This window comes from Dreissena polymorpha, chromosome 1, assembly GCF_020536995.1.
Source record: "Dreissena polymorpha isolate Duluth1 chromosome 1, UMN_Dpol_1.0, whole genome shotgun sequence".
Taxonomy (NCBI): Eukaryota; Metazoa; Mollusca; class Bivalvia; order Myida; family Dreissenidae; genus Dreissena; species Dreissena polymorpha.
In genome coordinates, this window is record NC_068355.1 from 199,537,955 (window position 1) to 199,565,308 (window position 27,354).

Genomic DNA, 27,354 nt, shown 5'->3' on the forward strand with positions numbered 1-27,354 from the left:
TACATTGAACTGTTTACTGACGGCAACCGGGCGGACCGGCATTACAATATGGAATACATAAAACTTTTTATTCCTGATTTTTAATTATTTTCTTTGATAACAAAAGTTTGTAAATCACCTTACGTTTTCCTCATAAAAGAAGTATCGACATTTTAGTCGTGCTAATATTGACTGATCGCATCTTCTAATGTGCGATATGGGAACAAAACTGATTATGATCACGCAAATCTGTACCAAATAACAGTAAATCAATGAATAATTCACATTTGAATTTGTTATTGTTTGGAATCTGAACACGTATACACTAATGTTCTTAAGCAATGTAGATACTAAATGAATTTCCTTGACGTAACCGTTCTTGCCCCGTGTTGTTGCATTTCATCAACCGACCCATTTACTGCAACAAAAGAAAACGGACATGGAAAGTAATTAAAAATTATCACGAAATACCCAAATTTAATATTTTAATTTAAATCTGTCGTCGACAGTCAAATACTTATTTCGTATACGCTATTTTTGTTTATGTCTATGCAATGATTTAAGTTCCAAATGATGCTAGATTACATTACATTACGGACAAAATCAAACAGACGCAACACATGCACTCAACATACAGTATACTTTATTGATGAAAATATCAACCTATGCACACACAATGAAAACAAAATGAACTAGACCAGTACAATTATTATCTAAACCATATGCTATGCCAGTTTTTTGTTTCTATATATTTGAAAATATAAGTGGTAGGGACTCATGTACTTGATCAATCTTCAATATTCATAAAGGAATAGAACTTAAAGTGAAACCTTGAACCTACGCCGACCGGACGCATTATGCCATATAGTTTGACAAGTACCAAGTCATGGCAGCATCCCTCTATGTGTAAGGAGATTCTGTTTCGGACACAAACTATTTACTATCTATGAAACTGAACTTCAATCTTTCCTTTGGACAAGTGTTAGGCGCTTAAGAGCTCTATACCGGGCGCAATTAGACTATGAACACAGAAGACATGTTCTTGTGCTAAACATATCCGATCTTTGATTGCAATATGGATTCCAACTACGTTGCCGATAGTGGACTATAATAAATCATTTGACCCCGACTCCGACGTGTTTCCACCAGAGGGGTATGATTTGAACAAACTTATTTACAAACTAACGATGTTAAATACCAAATTGATAAAATCCGAGCCTTTCATATTGAAAGTTTAAGAAGGAAATGCAAAAAATATCTCAAATGCCCATGCGATCCCTTGGCGTTACCAGTTTTGAACTCATGTGAATGTAAGATGTAAATCACCAAATATATATATCCTCCTTTTTGGAATTTGTTTTGACAAATTATCTTTTTTTCATATTTATTTTTGCTATATACAGATTTTTCCATTACTTGCCGAGTTAGTTTCACAAAAAAACGACAATACAAGTTATGTCATTTTCTACCTTAAATTTTATGTAAGTATTGATGTGTGAGTACTTACTCTTGCTGTTTAAAGTCTGTATGGTTCCATAGATTCCAGACTCTAGTGCCATCAGCGGTCTTCGCTGGAAAATAGTTGTCAAAATAAAACACTTAATCATAAGGTATATTCATTATGAATGCATTTAAACGTTTACATGAAAAGATTTCATGCTAAATAAGTATAATCCCATCGCGATAATCAACCACAATATAACATGTTAAGAAACCTTCTGGGGGTGGTCTGTTCTTCTTAAAGCAATCGAAGAAGCTGCTCTTGTTCTCGGCAGGCGATTTCTCCACTGCTTCTGACCGTGGTGGCGATACGACACGCCTGACCACCGTGCGCGGGGGAGGGGTCTGTCTCAGCACGGGCTTGATTTCAGCGGGGTTTCGTACGACCGTCCTACTTGTTTGAGCTTGCCTAAACACTGTCCGCGGTTGCATTGGTCCTCTTCGAGCACCCGTAAAACACCTGAATTTAACTAGTGAATTGAAATCGTGGTCGTGTCGTATTTAAGCACGACAAAAGCAACGTTCGTGCTTACAAGTATCGTTTTAAAATTAAAACAGTAATATAAAATACGCTGGGCAATAGGACTTAATTGCGGCTTACCCCCTGGTGATGTTCGAGCAGGCCCCTGGTGTGGAGCAGCACCTGTAGATCATGTAGCCCATGAGCCCCGCCGCCAGGGCGCCCAGGATCACCGCCGGGATCAGCCAGGCCAGGTTGCCTGAGTCACCGAGGAACGAGTCGATGTTGTCATACACAGAGGGCAGAACCGTCGTGGTCGTCGTCGTCGTCGTTGTCGGGGGAACGTCCACGATCACAATATTCACCGGCGAGACGTCCTGGTGGCCTAAACATGAAAGGCTTTCCGAGAGTGATGAAAGAATTCGAAATTTAAAATTTAAACTTGCAAAACTTCTAATACAACATGCTGGCAACAACCATGGTCAATTTGATTTGCAAGTGACAGTGAGATATCACACGTACTTATTGTCGGTTATGCAAGTGCTATATAACTAAACTATATCGACGATATTTTCAACAATATTTCAAAACTTCATTGAAGCGTCAGTGTGATATAAATACCTCGCTGTTTCACAGATAGAGTCAATATGGTCAGTTCAATAATGTGTGTGTATTTCGAAGTTTATGAGGCCCTTTCCGAGCCAGAGGCTACATTAGGTGTGGACCCGGAGTGTCTCCCAGCACTAATACATGTAACTAATTTATTTACTAGACTCACGAAAGTTGGGAAGATTTGAAATTATCGCTGCAATTTTTAGCTATGTATTTGATACTGAAAGTTTTTTCAATTTTGTTGTGGTCTTGTGATGTTGGGGGAAGCCGGACTACCCGGTGGAAATAACCATGTCCGGTATGGTGACCACCAATCAAACTCACATACTTCCGGGAACGGGAATTGAACCCGGGTCGCCTAGGCGAGAAGCGAGTGTACCAACCACTGCGCTTGCTGGATAGCATGTCACTTTAATAAAACTACATTTGTTTTTACCACGAATTCAGTACTACTGCAGAGGCATATTACCGGTCTAGTCAGTACGGCATAACAGCAGTAACGTATAACTACGGAATACCGTAAGGGGAAACGTGGTTACACAATGCGATAGTGCGATAGTACGATGGCGACCATGCGATAGTACGATGGCGACAGCGCGATAGTACGATGGCGACAATGCGATAGTACGATGGCGACAATACGATAGTACGAGGTTGACAACGCGATAGTACGATGGCGACAATGCGATAGTACGATGGCGACAATGCGACAAAGCGATAGTACGATGGTGACAGTGCAACAATACCATGGCGGCAGTGCGATAGTGCGATGAACAATACGATGACGACAATGCGACAATACGATGGCGACATTGCGATAGTACGATGGCGAAAATGCGATAGTGCGATAAACAATACGATGACGACAATGCGACAATACGATAGCGACATTGCGATAGTACGATGGCGAAAATGCGACAATGCCATAGTGCAATAATACGATGACGACAGTGCGACAATACGATGGCAACAGTGCGATAGTACGATGGCGACTATGCGATATTACGATGACGACAGTACAACAACGCGATAGTACGATGACGCCAATGTGATAGTACGAAGGCGACAGCACGATATGACTATCGCATGTCGCCATCGTAATATAGCGTTGTCGCATTGTCGCCATCGTACTATCGCATTGTCGCCAACGTACTATCGCAATGTCTCATTGTCGCCATCGAATTATCTTATTGTCGCCATTGTACTATCGCATTGTCGCCATCGTACTATCGCATTGTCGCCCTCCGGATTTTCATGTGTAACAACAATGGCACTAACAGTATTCCGTATATAACCTCATTGTCAGTACAATATAACTACAACAATGTATTAGCGCATAATCATTACGATAAACATGCAGTAAATTATTACCACATTGTAAGTACGATACAACTACAGTACTTTATCATCGCATTGTCAGTACGATATAACTACAGTAATGTATTGCCGCCATTGTTCAGTACAATATAACTACAGTAATGTATTCCCGCATTGCCAGTATGATATATCTACAGTAATGTATTCCCGCATTGTCAGTATGATATAACTGCAGTAATGTATCACTGCATTGTCAGTACAATAAAACTACAGTAATGTATTACCGCATTGTAAGTACGATATAACTACAGTAATGTATTACAGTAATGTATTACTGCATTTTCAGTACGATATAACTAGAGTAATGTATTACCGCATTGTCAATTCGATATAACTACAATGATGTTTAAGCGCATTGTCAGTTCGATATACCGGAAGTTCCGTATTACCACATTGTCAGTATGATATAACTCTTAAAAAAGTATTACCACATTGTCATTACAATATAAGGTACCTGCCGTAATTTATAACCACATTGTCAGTACGATATTACTACAGTAACTTGCAACGCATTGTCAATTCGATATACCTGCAGTAAAGTATTACCGCACTGCCTCAACTTGTGTATTACCGGACTAATGACTATGATGGTGACTGAACCGGAGTATCGCCTGCAAGTGGCTATGATGGTTACTCAATGATGTATTATCGTGTTGTCTGTACGATATAAGTACGACAGAGTATTACCTGCCTCGTCAGTCACGTAGACATTGAAGGCCCTGCTGGTCGGAGCTGCCACTCCGGTCCAGTCCACCAGAGACACGAACACGCCATTGTTGTCCACGCCAAATTCGCTGCAATCGTCGTAATAAGAGTGAATGTTCTAATTCAATATTGTCCTACCAACTTGTATCTCAGTTTGTAAAGCGTAATATTTATTGTCTATCTTAAACAAAATGACTGAAATTCGCCCATTCAACGTTATCAAGATAATTGAAAATGTGTGAAGACAGTTATTAGATGTTGCGCTGACATAAGAAACTGCTCCGCACCACATCCCACGCTAAGGCGGGAGTTCACGGGACTATGTGTGTATGAAAATACCTGACCTTGGCTTGTGCATGTTGCAGACTAAGGCATTGCTGTCACTTGGCTGCTCAATTGTGTTTGGTAATTTGGAAAAGGTCATATATGAAGGTCAATCGTCTATCAGATAGCACTTTAAGGTTAGTTTAACACATAACTTCTAAATGCATTACAGAATTTCAAATTTTAACCTACATCAGACCATGTGTGCACTAAGGAACAATACACAGCTTTTTAAAATCAAGGTCATACTTTAAGGTCAAAGGTCGAAAATTAACCTCTTAATGCTAAAAGTTAAATTTGGTCGAAATATTTCCTCGGTTACAGAAGGATACTTCTGCTATGGATGACATTAATTATTATTGGTCTAAAACCAGTTTAAAGGTGGGAGAAAAAGAAGACACAAATTGGACACAGGTACATTATAATCTTATCGAAAACCTTCCAATTCACAAAGTATGAGTACTGAGAGCTTGTGTAAAATGAACAGCGATGTAAAACGAATGCACATATTTAAAGAATGAATGAAACCGATAGACTTTGTCGAACCTCAAGCATAACCAATTTAGCTACCTACCCAAACTCAATGAAAACATGTCAAGGTTAAACAGCAAATTGAATAAATAGTGAACACTTCAAAAACATGTTCCTTAAAATCATGTACGTCCCATAAATCTCCCACCCACCCGGGAGTAAGAGGAGCAAACGCCCTATAAGCCTGCGGACTAGTTCTTACCTGGAGTCCGTTCGGTAAGTAAGTCGTCTGTGTTCGGGGAGGAAGTCTCTATCCGTGGCGTCCACGTTGCCGAACTTGGCGCCCGCGGTGGTGTCATTGGTGATGGTGTAGCTGTATGAGGTCTGGTCCAGGTACGGCGGGTTGTCGTCCTCCTCATGGACCGTGATCTCCAACTGAACCACAAACCATTCCATTCCATGGGGCATTGGAACCACAAACAATATTTTTACATGGGCCATTTCAACTTCAAACTGTACCATAACAAGAGGCATATGAACCACAAACCGTACCATAACATGGGGCATATGAACCACAAACCATACAATTACATGAGGCATATAATCAAAACCGTACCATTATATGGGGCATATTAACCACAAACTGTACTTTACCGTGGAACGCATGAAACACAGACAGTACCCGTATATGGGCACATTAAACCACAAACCGCACCATTACATAGGAAACATGAACCACAAGCCCTACCATTACATGGGGAACATGAACCACGACCTGTACCATCACATTGGAACATATGAACCGCCAACCGTACCATCACATATGCCATATGAACCACAAAACGTACCATTACATGTGGCATATGAACCCAAAAATGTAAAATAACATTGACCATATGAACCACAAATCGCACTATTATATTGGGCCTATGAACCAAAAACCGTACCATAAAATTAACCATATGAACCACAAAGCGCACCATTACCTGGGCCATATGAACCAAAAAAAGTACAATAACATTGGCCATATGAACCACAAAGCGCACCATTACTTGGGGCATATGAACCAAAAATAGTACAATAACATTGGCCATATGAACCACAAGCCGCACCATTTCTTGGAGCATATGAACAAAAAACTGTACCATAACATTGGCAATATAACCTAAAACCACAACATTACTTGGGGCTTATAAATTACAAACCATACGATTACATGGGGCATATGAACTACAAATCGTCAATTTACAAGGGACAAATGAACCACAAACTGAATGAACTACTTACATTTGTAGTTGCAGTGAGGTCTCGCATGTACCACTTACTGTTGTAGTGGCAGTGAGGTCTCCTATGTACCACTTAGAATTTTAGTGGCAGTGAGGTCTACAATGTACCACTAACTGTTGTGGTGGCAATGAGGTCTCCTATGTACCACTTAGAATTTTAGTGGCAGTGAGGTCTACAATGTACTTCTTACCAGTTGTAATGGCAGTGAGGTCTCACATGTACCACTTACTGTTGTAGTGGCGGTGGGGTCTCACATGTACCACTTACCGTTGTAGTGGCGGTGAGGTCCCCCTTGTCATACACTGTGATTGTGCATGTCACAACTCTAGAGGCTGCACCTGAGCACGGAATAAAGTGTTTGACTTCTTTCTTTTTATTCATTCTTTAAACACTATACATGGGATTATCAGAACAGTGATATAAAGCAGGCATAAATAATTTTATATAGAACAATCTGTAGCGGAGCTAGAAGACACCTATCATGGTGATATATGTCATATAGAGACCTATCAGGGGTATCTAGATAATATATAGACCTACCAGGGATATCTAGATAATATATAGACCTAACAGGGATAACTAGATCATATATAGACCTTCCAATGATATCTAGATCATATTGAGACCTTACATGGATATCTAGATCATATAGAGACCTACCAGGGATATCTAGTACCAGGGATATCTAGATCATATAGAGACTTACCAGTGATATCTAGATCATACAGAGACCTACCAAAGTAATCTAAATTATATAGAGACCTACCAGGGTTATCTAGATCATATTCGGCTGTCTGCTGGATAAAGGCATCGCATGCGAGCTGGGTAGTGCTCGGTATATGGAACACAGCTGTTCCACCACATCTGATGTCATAGCGACGGGTGTCGTAGTTGTCGGGATCTGTGACGTCAAACAGCGGGCAGTCCAGATTGAGGGGACTGGTCTGACAAAGAAACATTTTAAGATGCAATTTTTAAGTGAATTGGTCGATTCTGATTATTCGACATACATAATTATTATGTACGATCCCAAATAATTATCATTGTTCGACACTTGTCACAAAACTGAAGTGACATTTGTTTTAACAAATGAATCCTATTCAAAATGGTACTTTCCAGACTAGATTCTCGGCGTCTTACCGCGCCCTCCACGGTGTCCAGGGCGTAGCGCTGCTGGTTGAACTGCGGCTTCTCATTGACGTCAGTGACGCTGATCTGGAGCGTCCTGTTGCTGGAGTACTCGCGGCCGTCGAAGGCGCGCACGGTGACGGTGGTGGTGAGCAGACCCTGGCGAGACAGCTCCTCGTAGTTCAGATCGGCCGCCGTCGTTATCGCCCCCGCTGCAATACTTGAACGTGTATTTGCGGAAATGACAGAAAACGTTAAGGAAAAAGAGTGTCATTAAATCCTTTCTCGGTCAGTAAATCTGTTTATATACCTACATCCAAACCGAACAAACACGTACAATGTGAATACATTTAACAAAAAACGATAGGTCGAGTCCGAATATCCTGATTCCCTTACTGTTGGGGTTGAAGTTGAACAGGTCCGCCCCTTTCCCGTTTTCAAACTGGATGTTCCACGTGACCGTGTCGCCGTCGGCGTCGGTGGCTGCGGCGGTGAACACTGATGTGGTTGTGCCCAGGAGGTTGGGGATGCCCTCAGCGGTGTGCTCCGCCACGTCGACCCGCTCGAACTCGGGCAAAACCTTCGTGGGTTGGACCAGTACGGGTGGGCTATTGATGTCTGAACAAGAGAGGTTGGACCAGTACAGGGTTGGCTATTAATGCCTGAACAAGAGGGGTTGGACCAGTACGGGTGGGCTATTGATGTCTGAACAATAGAGGTTGGACCAGTACAGGTGGGCTATTGATGTTTGAACAAGCGATGTTGGACCAGTACGGGTGGGCTATTGATGTCTGAACAATAGAGATTGGACCAGTACGGTTGGGCTATTGATGTCTGAACAAGAGAGGCATATCGTGGGCTGGACCAGTACGGGCGGGCTATTGATGTCTGAACAAGAGTGTCATAGTAACACAGGTGGGTTGAACCAGTACGGGTGGGCTTTCGATGTCTGAGCAAGAGTGACATAGTAACACAGATGGGTAGGACCAGTACGGGTGGGCTATTGATGTCTGAACAAGACTGACATAGTTACACAGGGGGTTGAACCAGTACGGGTGGGCTATTGATGTCTGAGCAAGAGTGACATAGTAACACAGGTGGGTAGGACCAGTACGGGTGGGCTATTGATGTCTGAGCAAGAGTGACATAGTAACACAGGTGGGTAGGACCAGTACGGGTGGGCTATTGATGTCTGAACAAGACTGACATTGTTACACAGGGGGTTAAACCAGTACGGGTGGGCTATTGACGTCTAAGCAAGAGTGACATAGTAACACAGGTGGATTGGACCTGTACGAGTGGGTTATTGATGTCTGAACAAGACTGACATAGTAATACAGGTGGGTTAGACCAGTACGGGTGGGTTATTGATGTCTGGACAAGACTGACATAGTAACACATGTGGGTTGGACCAGTACGGGTGGGCTAGTGATGTCTGAACAAGAGTGACATAGTAACACAGTTGGGTTGAACCAGAATGGGTGGGCTATTGATGTCTGAACAAGAGTGACATAATAACATAGGTGGGCTGGACCTGTACGGGTGGGCTATTGATGTCTGAACAAGACTGACATAGTAATACAGGTGGGTTGGACCAGTACGGGTGGGCTATTGATGTCTGAACAAGACTGACATAGTAACACAGGTGGGTTGGACCAGTACGGGTGGGCTATTGATGTCTGAATAAGTGACATAGTAAAACAGTTGAGTTGGACTGACATAGTAACACAGGTGGGTTGGACCTGTACGGGTGGGCTATTGATGTCTGAACAATAGAGGTTGGACCAGTACGGGTGGGCTATTGATGTCTGAGCAAGAGTGACATAGTAACACAGGTGGGTTGGACCAGTACGGGTGTGTTTTTGATGTCTGAACAAGAGTGACATGGTAACACAGGTGGGTTGGACCAGTACGGGTGGGCTATTGATGTCTGAACAAGAGTGACATGGTAACACAGGTGGGTTGGACCAGTACGGGTGGACTATTGATGTCTAAACGAGAGTGACATAGTATGGACCAGTACGGGTGGGCTATTTCTGTCTGAATAAGAGAGACATAGTAACACAGGTGGGTTGGACCAGTACGGGTGGGCTATTGATGTCTGAATAAGAGTGACGTAGTATGGACCAGTACGGGTGGGCTATTGATGTCTGAACAAGAGAGGCATAGTAATACAGGTAGGTTGGACCAGTACGGGTGGGCTATATAGTAACACAAGTGGGTTGGACCAGTAAGGGTGGGCTATTGATGTCTGAGCAAGAGTGACATAGTAACACAGGTGGGTTGGACCAGTACGGGTGGGCTATTCATGTCTAAACAAGAGTGGACATAGTATGGACCAGTACAGGTGGGCTATTGATGTCTGAATAAGAGTGACATAGTAACACAGGTGGGTTGGACCAGTACGGGTGGGCTATTGATGTCTGAATAAGAGTGACATAGTATGAACCAGTACGGGTGGGCTATTGATGTCTGAACAAGAGAGGCATAGTAACACAGGTGGGTTGGACCAGTACGGGTGGGATATTGATGTCTGAACAAGGGAGGCATAGTAACAGGTTGGACCAGTAGGGGTGGGATATTGATGTCTGAAGAAGAGAGGCATAGTAACACAGATACGCCCGTCAATATAGTGTTGTTAAGGTTAAGATCATACATAGCCTATATTAATTGCTCTTATTTAACCTTTGGCCTTGAAATCTAACATTGACATAGATTATTGTGTGCAGCATCTAAATATGGTTGTAACTTTAGTTAACAAGAGGGCCATGATGGCCCTGAATCGCTCACCTGACTCATTAAGATCAGATGAAAACTATGACCTCTATTGTCTACACAATGTTTTTCTATGATTTGACCTAGTGACCTAGTTCCTGACTCTAGATGACCCAAATACAATCCCAATCCAGATTTCATCAAGATAAACATTCTGAACACAGTTCATAAATATTGGATGAAAACTGTGACCTCTATTGTCAACACAAGGTTTTTCTATTTATTTGACCTAGATTTTTACCCCAGATGACCCAAATACAATCCCACCCAGATTTCATCAAGAATTCTGACCAAATTTCATAAAGGTTGGATGAAAACTGTGATCTCTAATGTCTACACAAGGTTTTTCTATTATTTGACCTAGTGACCTAATTTTTGACCCCAGATGACCCAAATAAAATCCCAACCCAGATTTCATCAAGATAAACATTTTGACCAAATTTCATAAAGATTGGATGAAAACTGTGACCTCTATTGTCTACAGAAGGTTGTTCTATTATTTGACCTAGTGACCTAGTTTTTGACCCCAGATGACCCAAATACAATCCCAAACCGGATTTCATCAAGATAAACATTTTGACCAAATTTCATCAAGATTGGATGCAAACTGTGACCTCTACTGTCTACACAAACAAATTGTTGACGGACGGACGCACGGACAAACGCAGGCACGCACAACGGACGCCGGACATCACACGATCACATAAGCTCACCGTGTCACTTCATGACAGGTGACCTAAAAATATGTGTCGGAGATAAACATGAACAGTTGTGGTTAAAATCCCATAGAAACAAGGGCTGTTTGTAAAACATGCATGCCCCCCTATATGGGCTATAAGTTGTAGTAGCAGCCATTGTGTGAATACGTTTTTTGTCACTGTGAATGGTGGTGGTGGTGGTGGTGGTGGTGGTGGTGTAGTAGTAGTAGTAGTAGTAGTAGTAGTAGTAGTAGTAGTAGTAGTAGTAGTAGTAGTAGTGGTAGTAGTAGTAGTAGTAGTATAGTAGTAGAAGTAGTAGTATAGTAGTAGTAGTAGTAGTGTCGTAGTAGTCGTTAGTCGTTGTGTCGTAGTCGTAGTAGTCCGTCAGTCGTCGTCGTCGTAGTAGTCGTCGTAGTCGGTAGTCGTCGTTCGTGGTGTGTAGTAGTAGTCGTGTAGTAGTCGTAGTAGTAGGTAGTAGTCGTAGTAGTATAGTCATAGTGTCGTAGAGTACAGTAGCAGTACAGAAGCAGTAGCAGCATTACAAGACCAATACTTAAGAATGATCAAATGGGAAAATTAACCTAGCACTGGCAGTAAATATGGGGCTCATTACAGTCAGATTTGGAATCTCTGCTGTAAAATGAGATTTTGAATGAATTAAAGGGAGGCAAATCTGTAATAAAAAGAACATGCATAAACCGTAGTTGTTTCCCTTGTTTGAACCATGCTAAATCCTTACAAGTTTGGAAAGATGAGCTATCGCTCAGGTGAGCTAAAAATCAACTGGTGTGCTTCATTACATAAAAATTGATGTAAAGACTTAGGTCATGACACTCCATCCGACAATGCATGACAATTCTACTAAGGTATTCAATAGTCCATCCATGCTGTACAAAGTTACACGAATGCCACGTGATCTGGTTTGGTGTATTATTTTATTTGACAGATACTCTTGAACTGTGGCATAAACCCTGGACCGATCGCACAGTTCTGGCGTGTCACATTACTCGTCATTCCTGTCATTTTATTTTCAAGTCAATCTCTGCTCGACAAAATTTCGTTCCGGATAAATATTTCCCGCCACCCGCTCTTGTGCCCCGTAGTTTATCCAAAACATCAGTATACGTGTTTATTATAGTTGTTTCAACTACTCGTTAATAGACAATAAAACACCGTTTTATACATATTACAAGTAAATGAAGTACTAGCTCTACCCGTTAAAGAGACTTTTGAATATCTCTGAATAAGGATCGATGTAGTCGAGCTTAAATTATAAGAATCAGAAATAAACACAGAAAGGTCACATTTTAAAGAGACTGGTCACTTCTACTCACCAGTAATTTTTATGGTGATAGTCTGCGGTCCCACGGTGTTATAGGGGTCACTGACGTTGACGGTCGCCACGTAAGGCGTCGTTCTGTGGTCATTCAGATCTTTTGTCGCGTGGATCTCACCGTCTAGAAGTTCAAACAAAATATTGACCACATTTGAAACGTATGTTTACTTAATGAACTTTATTTATTTAACTGATTGTGTTGAAAACTCAAGGTAAATATTGCGTTTCTTTTAATATGTCAGTACAATCGTGAAGTAGAGCTTTGTCCCACACGTGAGCCCCCCCCCCCCCCACCGCATCGCCTGTCATCTATGTTTCAGGTAAAAACGTGAACCGATGACTTGGGTTCAAAAATGTCTTGCACATCTACACCCTTCAGTGCTTCTGACATTACACATTACTATTGCGCATGCTATTTTATATTTGATGTTTCAATGTATTCGTTTCAGAAATATAAAGTAGTTCGCTACACAAACATTAAAACAGTATATACGGAAAAAACACCCGCTCGTCCGACTGACTGACAGACACACGAATCCCAGTATTCCCTCGTTCCAAACTCCGTCTTCGGGGGTATAATTAATAATCATCAGAAATTTATATAATTTAACAACTTTCCAAACTCCGTTTTCGGTTGTATAATTAATTATCATTAACAATTTATAAAATGTCAAAACGTTAAATCGCGACATTTTATCGCCTTGTTAAAGTATCACGTAATGAATAAACAAAAATGATAATAATAATTTTATTTGTGCACATAACATAGCAATACAATCGACAGTCAATAATTTTAACAATTCAGATATATCACAGATAGTTTCCATCAGAGATCATAATACACACATATATATATTTTTCATACTCACATTTTATCACACTTATTGGTCGATATTACATTATATTTCATTATAGAAATATGAGTGCACTGGATTACCCGTAAAGTTTTGACGATAAATCGTACAAAACTTATTTCCAACGGGGCCATATGCATGTCCAATGCGTGCTATTTCTAAATACCCTGTACCACAATACTGTTGCCTTTCGGAACATGAGTATTAAACTTATGTTTGAACAACTGAGCAATGTGCGCAGCGCACGAGCTCCGTGTGCGGCTTACTTACTGGGGTACATCTTGAATGGGCAGGTACACTGCATGGTGAAGGTGAGCGGGTCGCCCTCGGGGTCGGTGGCGGCGGCAGTGTACACCAGGGAGCCGTTCTTAGTCGTGGCGGCAGACACTGTCACAGTCGCTGTAGCAAACACATCGCATCACAGTCTGCTCACGACAATACAGCAGTTACATGGAACACTACTACGAGTATAGAATAATATAGAAATCAAGCGATGTGTTAGAAAGTTCTCGTTGGTGTATGTTACCGTCTATAGCTGGGACCGGGGGGCTGTTGGGGGTGATGGACACCTGGATCTCCTTTGCGTCCGAGTCCGAGACGCCGTCGTTACAGACGATGAAGAGTGAGTAGAGGGCCTGTTCGTCATAGGACAGCGGCGCCGCAGAGACAGGGTCGTAGTACACCCAGTAGTCTACATGGAAAGTATACATGGACAGAGCTAACAAGTACATCCAGTAGTCTACATGTAAAGTAACATGAACTTTTATGTTTTAGGGAATGCAAACGATGGCTTAATGCATGCATAAATCGCGTTCATGATTGAATGCTATTCTAATAATCATAATGGTATATTTAATTACAGAAACTAATATGCATTTTATTTAGCCCCTTAAAACGACGTAATAAAAATTATCTCAATGATGAAATTCGTGATTGTTTGGCTTTTCCCCCCAAATAAATATTAAACTAAGCTTATAACACACGTGCTCAAGTTAAAGCTTTCCTTTCACGATTGTGTACAAAACAGTTTTGAACTTTGAAACTGTTTTACCAACTGGCAAACTTATCAAGCTGGCGAGTAAAAAATCTACTTCAGAAAGACAGCTTTGTTATATAAATGTTGCGATGCTGTTTATGCACAGACATACAAATGTGCATGTCATTGTTGTAATTTAATACACAAGTTTTAATACGTATGATGCACATACTATACAGTTGAACCAGACCTAAATTCATATGACTGGTTTAACATTATGTTCACATACTCTTGCTATTAATTTCTGAAAATGTTTAATGTAAATGTTGCTAAATATGCCTGACAATTCGTATATCAAATTTACCGTATTGCAGTTTTAAGGTTAGTTTCACCTACGACAATATAAACTTTTTTATAATCGCATTATTTACGGTACAGATATTAATAATAATGGAATTAATCTCAAACAAATCACGGACACAATTGACATCATCATTATTTTTAACGCCGGTTGTATTTCAAAGCCATTTTTGTTTAATTTGCCTTTCAAATTCATTAAGATTATTTTATCAAAAACTTGTATTAAACATATGGCACTTATATCTGCTGAAAAAGACTAGGTACAGTGTCATTTATTTCTGGTACGGATATTAACGACAGGAATGTAACTCACAATAAAAAGAATCAACAAGTTTTCTCAAGTTTCTCTTAAAATGTGGGACCCGATATGTCACGTGACAAATCTTGTACCTTTTTTGGCAAAAATGATTAACTATTTTTTCAACGCCGATTGTCTTTTCAATGACACTTTTTTACCCCTTTCAACATACAAATAATTTCTGCAGTGCTTTTTTGACAGCATATTCTCAATGATTTCGTCAGTTAAACGTTTTAAATGCACGAATCCACAAGCATTAGTAGTTTGCACTACCATTACTTCTTGTTAATAAGGTGGAAATAAACAAATGAGCCAATAGGTCCCAGTAGATGTACAAGGTTTATGACATTTGAATTACTGTGGTATTTTGTGCAGAAACGAACACGTCTAGTATTGCTATTATTAATCACACGGCAATTACTTGCCAGCTATAAAAATTCATAGGAGCGGAACGACCTCACAATATATAGATATTATTTAAAATCGCATTAAATTCGGGCTATTAGTTTCTGAGATATCGACGGACTATACGCTGATGTTCAAAAGTGTTTATAATGTTTTTCAACGGTTAAACTGGTAACTAGCTTGTCCACCCACCCTTCCAAAATTCAAACTTGGCCTAGTGATTGTAAAGACAAACATCCTACCATGCATGTTTCAGCAAGATTTGATAAGAAGTATGGTGCCTAGGGTGGTAACAGTCTTTTCTACATTTTGCTGAGTGAGATTTGTGTTGACCCCCCCCCCCCCCACACACACACACACACTTTACCGATATTCGAACTTGGCCTTGATTTTTTTTTTAAATACAAAAATTGAGTTTCTGACCGAGTTTCATCAAGAGCCAGAACTCTGGCACCTAGAGTGGTGACGAGCTAAACACTGACGTCACACATTGCACATCGCACGCCGACGTACGCCGAAACCATCACAACAGCTCAACTAAAGCACTTAGTGATAAGATGAGATGAAATAATAATAAAAACACTGCTTTTTACCGGAAGTGCCGTCTTTGTACCGCAGGGAGAACTGGGGGGATGCTGCTGGCTCGGTTTTGTTAATACGACACGTGACGTCAGAGAGTGGCCCGTCGTCGGTGTAGATGAGCCGATGTAGCGACATGCTGGTGGCCATGTCCTCTCGCAGCGCCACCGCCGCCACCGGCAGACTCGTGATCTCGGGCCGCTACAGACCAGACAATCATAGCAGTAATGTGGTCAACGTACTCTACAGACTCGTGATCTCGGGCCGCTACAGACCAGACAATCATAGCAGTAATGTGGTCAACGTACTCTACAGACTCGTGATCTCGGGCCGCTACAGACCAGACAATCATAGCAGTAATGTGGTCAACGTACTCTACAGACTCGTGATCTCGGGCCGCTACAGACCAGACAATTATAGCAGTAATGTGGTCAACGTACTCTACAGACTCGTAATCTCGGGCCGCTACAGACCAGACAATCATAGCAGAAATGTGGTCAACGTACTCTACAGACTCGTGATCTCGGGCCGCTACAGACCAGACAATCATAGCAGTAATGTGGTCAACGTACTCTAACAATCATCAACCGAGACGGTGTTATGAGTGTTTAGGTTGACCAAAGGAGGAATCATTAAAATTATCATTTTCAGAATGACAAGATTATAGAGAAATAGTTTTCCCACGGGAAGAACACATATCATGTGAACAACATATAAACGCCTTTTAAGCCCATTTTCGACACGTTAATTATGAATTTTTAGTTATTTTACTTGGTCAAGTACTGACTAGACATGTACATTGATTGTGGTGAATCACCATATTTAACAAAACAACTATGCTCGCTTACATCATCGACGACAGTGATAGTGAGTGTGGCAGTTCCGGTCTGGAAGCAGTGGTCCACAACCTCTAAAACCACCCTGTGGTCGCCGAGCGGCAGACCGGCGCTCTTCACCTGCACGTCTGCAGCGAGCAACAACATGTGGATAGCAAATGGCGATAGAACACGAAAACATTCATTCACATTGCCGGAAAATACGTTTATTTATTCTGGTACGGAAATATGGAATAACCTGCCAGCCTGTATTCGACAATCTGTTAATTTACAAACTTTAACAATATATTTTAAGAAACATTTTATTTCAAATACTTAAATGGACTTTTTAATTTATTTTGTACATGGTTTTTGTTAATTGTTAATTAATATATATATTTTATTGTATTATCACCTAACTTATTTGTTTTAATCTTGTTTTTACAGCGTACTCTTTATTACGATTATTCACATAGTTAATTATTATGTTCTGTGTCTTATTTCTAAGAATTATGTCTTCGCATTTCTATGAAATTGTTTAAGTTGTTTAAAAAAAAGTCAAAGAAAATCATCCACATCATCATCAGCATCAGCACCACCGCCACCATCATTTATGACGTATAAATACCCTTGGAAGCATTGGTCTAAGTTTATTAGATATAATTACGTTAGATACCTTAACTGTTTTGTATTATACGTGTCCGGCTATTAGTTCATGTCTGGTTTTCCGGTCAATATATCATGCCTTGTTTGAAGGCCTCATTGAAAATAAGATTACCATTGTTTCAATGTAAATGATAAGTTTGCTATAAATGTGTTGTCTCAATGAGCTACCTTTAAAAAGTAAAAAAAGAGAATTATTATTATTAGTATTATTATTATTATTATTGCCGTGTCGTTTCTCATTTTCGGGGATAGTATTGTGTGTCACATTGAAAGCGTATGTCGATTTCAAAGCGTTTTCCAGATTCCGTAGAAAAACGAGAAACTGACCAATGGGTTTACCCTGTATAAACAGAAATGTGAATAAAGAACACGTGGAGACGACAGCTCCTATTTTTCTTCGCATGAATAATCTGAATGATATATTTTTTCGGATTCGAAATCTTTTGCGCGTGAAAATACTGTAATTGAACGTCCCACAGAATCGGATTTACACATTGAGAAGTGTGAGTAGGGCCGGCTAGCTCAGATGATAATTCCCGACTACAACTCCATGGATCGCTGGTTCAATCCCCTGGCAAGCATAACTTGCGTGGGGGGTATTGGTATAGACATTCGCCACCCAGATAGGATTCACGTAGGGAAGTGTCAGTTGCATGTAAAAGTATGTGCACTTAGTGGGAAAGTGGGCATTGGTTTACTGACCGCCGTAAGTATGTGCACTTAGTGGCAAAGTGGGCATTGGTTTACTGACCGCCGTAAGTATGTGCACTTAGTGGCAAAGTGGGCATTGGTTTACTGACCGCCGTGATAGGACTGAAAACAGTAAAACCCAACAAAAATAAAACAAACAAGTGTACGTATTAATTATATGTTTAAATTAGAGAATAAGAAATCTAGAAACCATTCGTCTGGTTGAAATATTAACTATAAGTGATATGCAAAAATAATTTGCATGCGATGCAGGTTTTTAAGGAGTAAAATGCTACTATACTGCTACTATTGTACCATCAATGGTTTTTCATGTTTAAGCCCTACATAGGCTTACATAGTATGTCGGCGGATTAAGGGACGTACGGACGAACCGGCTGCCGGACGGACGCATAGGTAAAAAAAACAATATGTCTCTTTCTAGATTAGGGAGATGCATAATTAATGATAACCAATAATGTTGATACTACTTTAAGTTGCTTTGAAACATCGAGCGCTGTGCCGACGGCCGACTTACTTCGACCATCGAGTTCGAACTCCGCGCTTGCGGGCTGGATGGAGACTGTGAGGGCCGCCACGTCGTCCGGGTTGTCGTCTGCCACTGTGATGGTGTATAGACTGGTACCAGCAGCAGACGACATCTTGGCCGTCACAGAGGCAGGCAGGCTGCCGTCAAAGTGCGGCAACGAGTCTGTGAAAAACACGTACACCAGGCAGATGTGAACATATATGTATGTGTTCGGCAAACAATGTCAGATAATTGTTTGTTTGTGTTTACATATCAAGCACATGTAATGTTAAACTAATACTTACCAATAATACGCGATGTGTATTGGGTATTAATAATTCACTCTGACATAACTAGGTTTGTGATTGTCATGTGTGAAATACGCACACATCTCGCTTTGTCCGAGTTCATTTGAAGTTCAGTTTTGAGAACTGGTTTCCTAACGTTATAAACTCAAACATGAAGTTTCATCTGTTTACCACCCATTATGTATTTCCTTGGAAAACATGTCGACATAAACATTCATAATAACAATAACTGTAAAAGCACGAGGAGTTCTTGTAAACTGCACTTTTATTCGTGGAGATTCTTCTATCCATGAAATGAAAAGTTGATACCTGGTAAAGTTTGCTTGATATGCATAGGGTAATTTATATTTAATGCAATACATCAACAAAGGGAAATAACAATACAACTACTAAAAGCTCTTGTTCACTGCACATCCACGCAATTCGATCTACCTATATATGAAGCTTATAGTTGATACTTCTTATAGTTCTACCTATACATGAAGCTTATAGTTGATACTTCTTATAGTTTTTAAGCGTTGTTACGGACAAATTTTTCAAATACAAACTAACAAAGGCAATAAGTGTAAACCATTGGTCCTATATGGTCCTCTTTCAACACACCGAGTTTAATCGACCTAGCCCTGGTGTTTCGGAAGTTGTCGCAGGATTATTCGTACAGTTTTAACATATTCCTATATCCATAGAGACCACAATTTGTGTAAGACGACAACACTAAAACAATGTGCATATTCCCTATATTACCCTTCTATCCATACACATAGATTGAGTACATTTGAGTTTAAATATTGCAGTATCCTGATTCGGACGGAAAGATGAACGGAGAAAACAAAATGTTAAACAGGTATGGGACTTATAATTAACAGAAGGCAATAACTCTTTAAAAAACAGTGGAAGGAAGACCTATGATTCTTGTGCATACATTTCCCCTCAATCTGATCTATATGCCGTTTAATTTTCAAGTTGATACGTTTTACAGATTTCAATGTATGCTCCGGACGAGACTAAAACACAAATACAAACAAAGGCCAATATTTATATCATGAAAGCGAGAGTCAAGCTTCTTTTGTGCTGCATATCGTCTAAATAAGACCTACCTACGTATTAAGTTTCAAGTTATACATTCCATTCGTTTTCAGGATATTAACCTGACAAAATTTAAGTAAAACAATTAACATATACACTATAAAAGATGGAAGCAAGTTGTTTTTTTACTCTTTTGCACCACACTTCCCCTCAATGACATTTACATACCTATAAAGTTTCAAGATGATCATTCTTTTAGTTTTCTAAATATAAGCCAGGAAAAAATAAATAATACAAAATAACATCGGGGAAAAAAATTATGGCTCATATCCACTGCACTATCTCTCCTCAATACGATTGTTCTACCAAAGACATTTAAGTTGATACTTCTTTTAGTTTTCGAGACATGCTCCGGACAAGCTTTAACGGTAGAAAACAAGGAACAATAACTCTTCAAATATGAAAGCAATAGTTGTGTGCACTTTGCACGTGTATACTGAACTTCTGCGCAACGAGATCTATATTACTTCAAGTTTAAATTCGATACCCAAGATATGTTCTGGACAGTAAATCCGACGACTGAACGCGAGACTGACACCCTTAGACTAATGTACATCCTCCCTTACAATTTCGTTGTGAGTATGGTAATATAAAGATGATACTAGCTAAAAATAATGTCAAAGCATAAAACTGTTATTTAACATCTGGCCACCAATCGATACGTTATATACGTTCTTTACACCATATATTTTGTAATTCGTTATACAGCCAATAAATCATGTTTCATTTACATGTTTTTACAGGCGAAACAATCTGTAATCTGCAATAATGTTGTTAAGTTAAATTATTAAACTGCAACTATTGACTACTGGTTAGTCAAATGACGCACTAGGCGAGAGGACGGCGCCTATCATCCAGCGCTCCCCGTTCACCAAAGTGTTAGGCCAGCTCGACGTGCCGCCAACAGCAGTTTTGCCGCCTATCGTTACCGCGCCCTGCGTGAATGCCGCGTTGGCCTCCACCGCCACAATGTCTGCCGCCGATGAATGCCTTCAGGAAACAGAACACATGCAGTCAGCGGGGAGCATTACGTTACATGGCCACACAGCTAAAATACTGTTTATGTTTACATTTAACATACGCAGTACAATGTAAAAGGACCGGCGATAATTGCTACAGTTTGAAAGTTGCTTCAATATCTTAATAATATATTGTGTTCGTATTAGTTTTTAAAATAAATGTAAACGTTAAAAACCCTCTTCTACTGCATACATGAATTGCAAGTGTGGGACGAGTGAGAAATTACTCCAGCGTTCTCCGGTAACACTGGGATTAGTTAAAGCAATGTAAAACAAGTTACACAAATAATATCAATTATTTATACAATCATATATCATACACAGTTAACTGATAAACAAAGCCTTTTCTGGCCTTTTCTTGAGTATAGCGATGTATATTCACTAACCAATTACACGGGTGGAAATACTGTTTTGTTTGTTATAACAGACATACAAATTACACAGGGTTGGAATCAGTGGAAGTGGTATTATAAGTTGCGCTTTGACCTTAAACGCAACATACAAATAAATATCATACATGTAAAATTAGTCCCAACACGACAAGTTGTATTTTGTGACAGCAATCAATCAGGGAAAATTTCTTCGCTAAACATAATGGGATGCTACTACTTAAATAGGTACACCCAGTAGAACATTTCTCAACCAATAAGCAATAACAATCGTATACGTAAATTATTGAAAAACGTGGTTCAAAGAAAATATTATATTTGTATTATCAGTCGATTATCATATCACATGATAAATTATTAAGCATTCATATTCTAGAAAATAATGAACATATCGATGTTTTATATTCTTGGTTCAAAATACGGCTTTTTACGTTTAGCAATAATATTTCATTGTGTTACCAATAAATGATACCGCATCGCAACAACCTATCTTATGTTACTACAATCCCGCTTTACAATCCCGCATAGCGACATTCTATCCAGTATAGCTACAATCCCGCATAGCGACATTCTATCCAGTATTACTACAATCCCGCATAGCGACATCCTATCCAGTATAGCTACAATCCCGCATAGCGACATTCTATCCAGTATAGCTACAATCCCGCATAGCGACATTCTATCCAGTATAGCTACAATCCCGCATAGCGACATTCTATCCAGTATTAGTACAATCCCGCATAGCGACCTTCTATCCAGTATAGCTACAATCCCGCATAGCGACATTCTATCCAGTATAGCTACAATCCCGCATAGCGACATTCTATCCAATATTACTACAATCCCGCATAGCGACATTCTATCCAGTATAGCTACAATCCCGCATAGCGACATTCTATCCAGTATAGCTACAATCCCGCATAGCGACATTCTATCCAGTATAGCTACAATCCCGCATAGCGACATTCTATCCAGTATTACTACAATCCCGCATAGCGACATTCTATCCAGTGTTATTACTATCTCACATCACAACAACCTATCCTGTGTTATTACTATCTCACATCACAACAATCTATCCTGTCTTATTACTATCTCACATCACAACAACTTATCCCGTGTTACTACTATCTCACATCACAACAATCTATCCTGTGTTATTACTATCTCACATCACAGCAACATATCCTGTCTTATTACTTTGTCACATCACAACAACCTATCCTGTGCCATTACTTTCTCATATCACAACAACCTATCCTGTGTTATTACTATCTCACATCACAACAACCTATCCTGTGTTATTACTATCTCACATCACAAAAACTTATCCCGTGTTACTACTATCTCACATAACAACAATCTATCCTGTGTTATCACTATCTCACATCACAACAATCTATCCCGTGTTATTACTATCTCACATAACAACAACCTATCCTGTGTTATTACTATCTCACATCACAACAACCTATCCTGTGTTATTACTATCTCACATCACAACAATCTATCCCGTGTTATTTCTATCTCACATCACAACAATCTTTCCTGTGTTATTACTATCTCACATCACAACAACCTATCCTGTGTTATTACCATCTCAAATCACAACATCCTATCCTGTGTTATTACTATCTCACATCACAACAACCTATCCTGTGTGTTATTACTATCTCACATCACAACAACCTATCATGTGTTATTACTAACTCACATCACAACAACCTTTCCTGTGTTATTACTATCTCACATCACAACAACCTATCATGTGTCATTTACCATCTCACATCACAACAACCTATCCTGTGTTATTACTATTTCACATCACAACAACCTATCCTGTGTTATTACTATCATACATCACAACAACCTATCCTGTGTGTTATTACTATCTCACATCACAACAACCTATCCTGTGTTATTACTATCTCACATCACAACAACCTATCCTGTGTTATTACTATCTCACATCACAACAACCTATCCTGTGTTATTACTATCTCACATAACAACAACCTATCCTGTGTTATTACTATCATACATCACATCAACCTATCCCGTGTTACTATTATTTCACATCTCGACAACCTATCCTGTGTTATTACTATCTCACATCACAGCAACCTATCCTGTGTTAATACTATCTCACATCTCGACAACCTATCCTGTGTTATTACTTTCTCACATCACAACTGCCTATCCTGTGCCATTACTATCTCACATTACAGCAACCTATCATGTGTTATTACTATCTCACATCACAACAACCTATCATGTGTTATTACTATCTCACATCACAACAACCTATCCTGTGTTATTACTATCTCACATCTCGACAACCTATCCTGTGTGTTAACTATCTCACATCACAACAACCTATCCTGTGTGTTAACTATCTCACATCACAACAACCTATCCTGTGCCATTACTATCTCACATCACAACAACCTATCATGTGTTATTACTATCTCACATCACAACAACCTATCCTGTGTTATTACTATCTCACATCTCGACAACCTATCCTGTGTGTTAACTATCTCACATCACAACAACCTATCCTGTGTGTTAACTATCTCACATCACAACAACCTATCCTGTGCCATTACTTTCTCACATCACAACAACCTATCCTGTGTCATTTACTATCTCACATCACAACAATATATCCTGTGTTATCATTATCTCACATCACAACAACGTATCTCTTGTTACTAGTATCTCACATCTCGACAACCTATCCTGTGTTATTACTATCTCACATCACAACGATGAACCTATCATGTGTGCTACTACTTTCCCCTATCGCGACAATCTATCATGTGTTACTAGTATATCGCATCTCGACAGCATTTCCTATGTTACAGTAACCACTATCCCGCACCTCGACAATGGACCCATCAACGCTGCAATCTAGTAACGTAATACTTATACTATGGGACTCCCATACAAAATCACCGATAATAACGGAACAGATTCAACATTTCGTGCACATTGTTCTGCGTACCAGCCTATCTCGTCGTTCAGCTCCACCGAGACCTGTGCGCTGGTGCCGACGGAGAAGCGAGTTGTGCTGTTAGCAGTGGCGCCTGTGATGAGAGGACATGGAACTAAGCTGTAGAATGGCGACAGGTTTAGGATAGAGCTATGTTCGGAACAAGTCAGCATCTGTGCACGGTGTTTGACATTTTCAGGTCGACACGCGACAATCAAAGCGATGCAAGACAAAAGTCGACAATTAAAAGAAGACATTTAATTTACTTTGCATTTTTTCTTGGAAAAAAACATAATCGCGACAATGCGACAATCAAATATTCGAATGCCGCGTTTCGCCTGATATTTTCCGCTTGTTATTTAAATTGTCGAATATCTTGTCGTGCGTCGCTTTGATTTTCGTGTTTTTGTCCGAGGTCAACATGCAAAATCCAATACTGCTTAACAAGATTCCGTACAGACTCGTTTAGTGCCCTGTGAGAAGAACCGGCTACAATTAACCTAGTATGTATTATATGTTAGTGACAAGAGAATACGAGTAAGTGTGTTAGGGTTGTGTAGAAATGGTAAATCTTACAGCGTTGTTTGCGTATTTATATACATATATTATTACATATTATTATTGCTCTCGTAAAAGGTAAAAAAACTGCATGTTTTCGTTCAGTGGTGTTCGACCTACGATTTCCATAGAATCCTAGCGTATAGCTGTAGTAACTATATCGCGTGTATGATAACTCACATAATAACATGCACGCACATTAAGAACAGTCCAATAAAATATCTAACGGCTATTTGCCAACATAAACCATAGATGAATTGGAGAAAACAACAACCTTTCTTACCACTTACAACGTTTTATTCAGTACCAATATTTTCGCGTAAGTTTCGAAATCAATTTCGAGTTGACCTATTGCATTTGCGTTTTAGAATTCAGATGTAACACATAAGCGCTCAGCGTTTAAATAATATGCGGCTTACGAAAAGTGGCTTAAGTATTTTAAAACACAAATAGAGTTAATAGACATGTTTTGACAACCAGTTCACCACTATACCCCATATAAATACCCGTGTAGACGTTCTCTCCCTGTAACTTGTAGCTGTTTCCGGCCATCTGTTTCCACACGTGCAGGGCGAGGTCCCCGGGGGCGGCGGTAGCGAAGCGCCACTCGGACACGACCCCGCAACACGGCACCTTCATACTGGCGTCTCGCAGTAGGTAGGACCTGCCTGCAACCATAGCAACCATGGACAGAGTCATATATGGAACAGTGGAAAATGAAGAATGCAATAGCAGAACAGTAGAATGAGAGAGGACGTTTTAATGAAGTTTACGCACGACGGACGGCTTACGATCAACGAAGAAAAACGGTTGAAATTGATCCTAAAAAACTCACACTGTGCACGTTGTGTGCACATTGACTTATAAAACATATTTGGTAGACACTGTTACACTCAATTACGCAAAAACAACTATCCCGATAAATATACAGAACAAAATGCTGCTATTATTGAGAGAACTTTCTCAAAGACATGTGACTATGATTTTAAGCTAAAAAGTTACTATGGTGCATAATGTCAATATGTCCATATGTTCAACACGTGTCACTGGTACCTGTGTTTGGTCCGCCTGCAGTACCGAGGACGGACGGAGCGCTCACACCCAGCACCTGTCCTGTACAGATAGGACCTGTAGTACCCTGACCTACAAACAGGCAGCATTGGTTACATCAGCTTGTTTTTCTGCCTTACCAAAAGTCTTACGGCTGTATTTTTTTCGCTTAATATAAAGAAGCTTATGATCAGGATAGATTGAAGAAAGATGTGAAAATTCCCTCAAATAAACTTACTGAATTGAAGTTGATAGAATTGAACTTAATGAATAATGATTCTTTGATAAATGTTCATATGTATATTGAGACGGGATCTTGCATTGTGACGTCATATAACTCACATGTGACGATACACAGCACACCCAAAAGAGACCTGACATGTTGACGTCACTAACTAGTGAGGCTACCACGTTACAAAAAATAATGGACCTTGCAATATGACGTCAAATCACTCACATATGAGGTAAACAAATCACAAACAGTACCTGACATTATTACGTCATATCACTCACATGTTACGCTACACAAAACAGCCAAAACGAGGCCATTCATGCTGACTTCATAGCATTAACATGTGAAGTCCACCGGGCAGGCATAGCATGACCAGACACGAAGACGTCATAACCTCCTTTACACCACACAGCCGGACAATCTGAGGCTAGGAAGGTTGCGTCTTATGATTTCACTGACATTTAACGTTACTAAGTTTACATAACACATTACCAAGCATAATGGCGTCATATCAACCCAATGTGCAATACAGCAGTAAAAGGCCAGGCGTGATGACGTCATATCACAAACATTTAACGCTACGTAGTATACACAACACAAGACCAGACACGAGCACGTCACAACGCTTACCTTAGAAGCCTACCCGGCCTAGAACGCTACATGCTCACCTCACACGGGTAAACAGTACAGACGACACATTAGCATGAATAATAACGTCATTTCGCTCACCTGTAACGCATACACAGCATAAACAACACAGTATGAAGCATGATGACGTCACGCATAACCAACGTCTGACGGTCACGACAGTCTGATGTAACAAACACATATTATCTTAGTCAAACCAATACTATGTTTAAAGTTTACACGTTAAATGAAACGGTTTTGCTTTAAGT

At 40.0% G+C, this 27,354-nt stretch overlaps 1 protein-coding gene across 2 annotated transcripts; it reads right to left on the reverse strand.

The window, feature by feature from the left end:
• LOC127864574 (protocadherin-15-like) lies at nucleotides 1–27,354 on the reverse strand. Of its 2 annotated transcripts, none has more exons than XM_052404307.1 (21): nucleotides 27,188–27,354; nucleotides 26,230–26,319; nucleotides 25,683–25,844; nucleotides 24,631–24,712; nucleotides 21,045–21,205; nucleotides 18,831–19,004; nucleotides 16,973–17,088; nucleotides 16,139–16,325; nucleotides 14,033–14,197; nucleotides 13,777–13,905; nucleotides 12,651–12,773; nucleotides 8,240–8,461; nucleotides 7,856–8,055; nucleotides 7,482–7,659; nucleotides 6,983–7,053; nucleotides 5,691–5,863; nucleotides 4,616–4,722; nucleotides 2,081–2,324; nucleotides 1,695–1,939; nucleotides 1,487–1,550; nucleotides 1–397 (listed from the first exon to the last, which is right to left on the reverse strand). In XM_052404307.1, exons 1-21 carry the CDS (start codon nucleotides 27,285–27,287, stop codon nucleotides 382–384), a joined length of 3,009 nt encoding a protein of 1,002 aa, XP_052260267.1. In that variant the 5' UTR covers nucleotides 27,288–27,354; the 3' UTR covers nucleotides 1–381. The 2 variants fall into 2 exon arrangements, with proteins under 2 accessions (XP_052260267.1, XP_052260269.1); XM_052404309.1 differs by lacking the exon at nucleotides 27,188–27,354 and adding an exon at nucleotides 26,465–26,525.

Coding starts and splice junctions, on each gene's coding strand:
- LOC127864574 (XM_052404307.1), bottom strand. CDS start 27,287: ATGTGTTTGTTACATCAGACTGTCGTGACCGTCAGACGTTGGTTATGC. Junction 19,005..21,044: donor AGGCGCCGTCCTCTCGCCTA/GTGCGTCATTTG, acceptor TGTTTTTCACAG/ACTCGTTGCCGCACTTTGAC. Junction 17,089..18,830: donor GTTCGAACTCGATGGTCGAA/GTAAGTCGGCCG, acceptor TGCTCGCTGCAG/ACGTGCAGGTGAAGAGCGCC.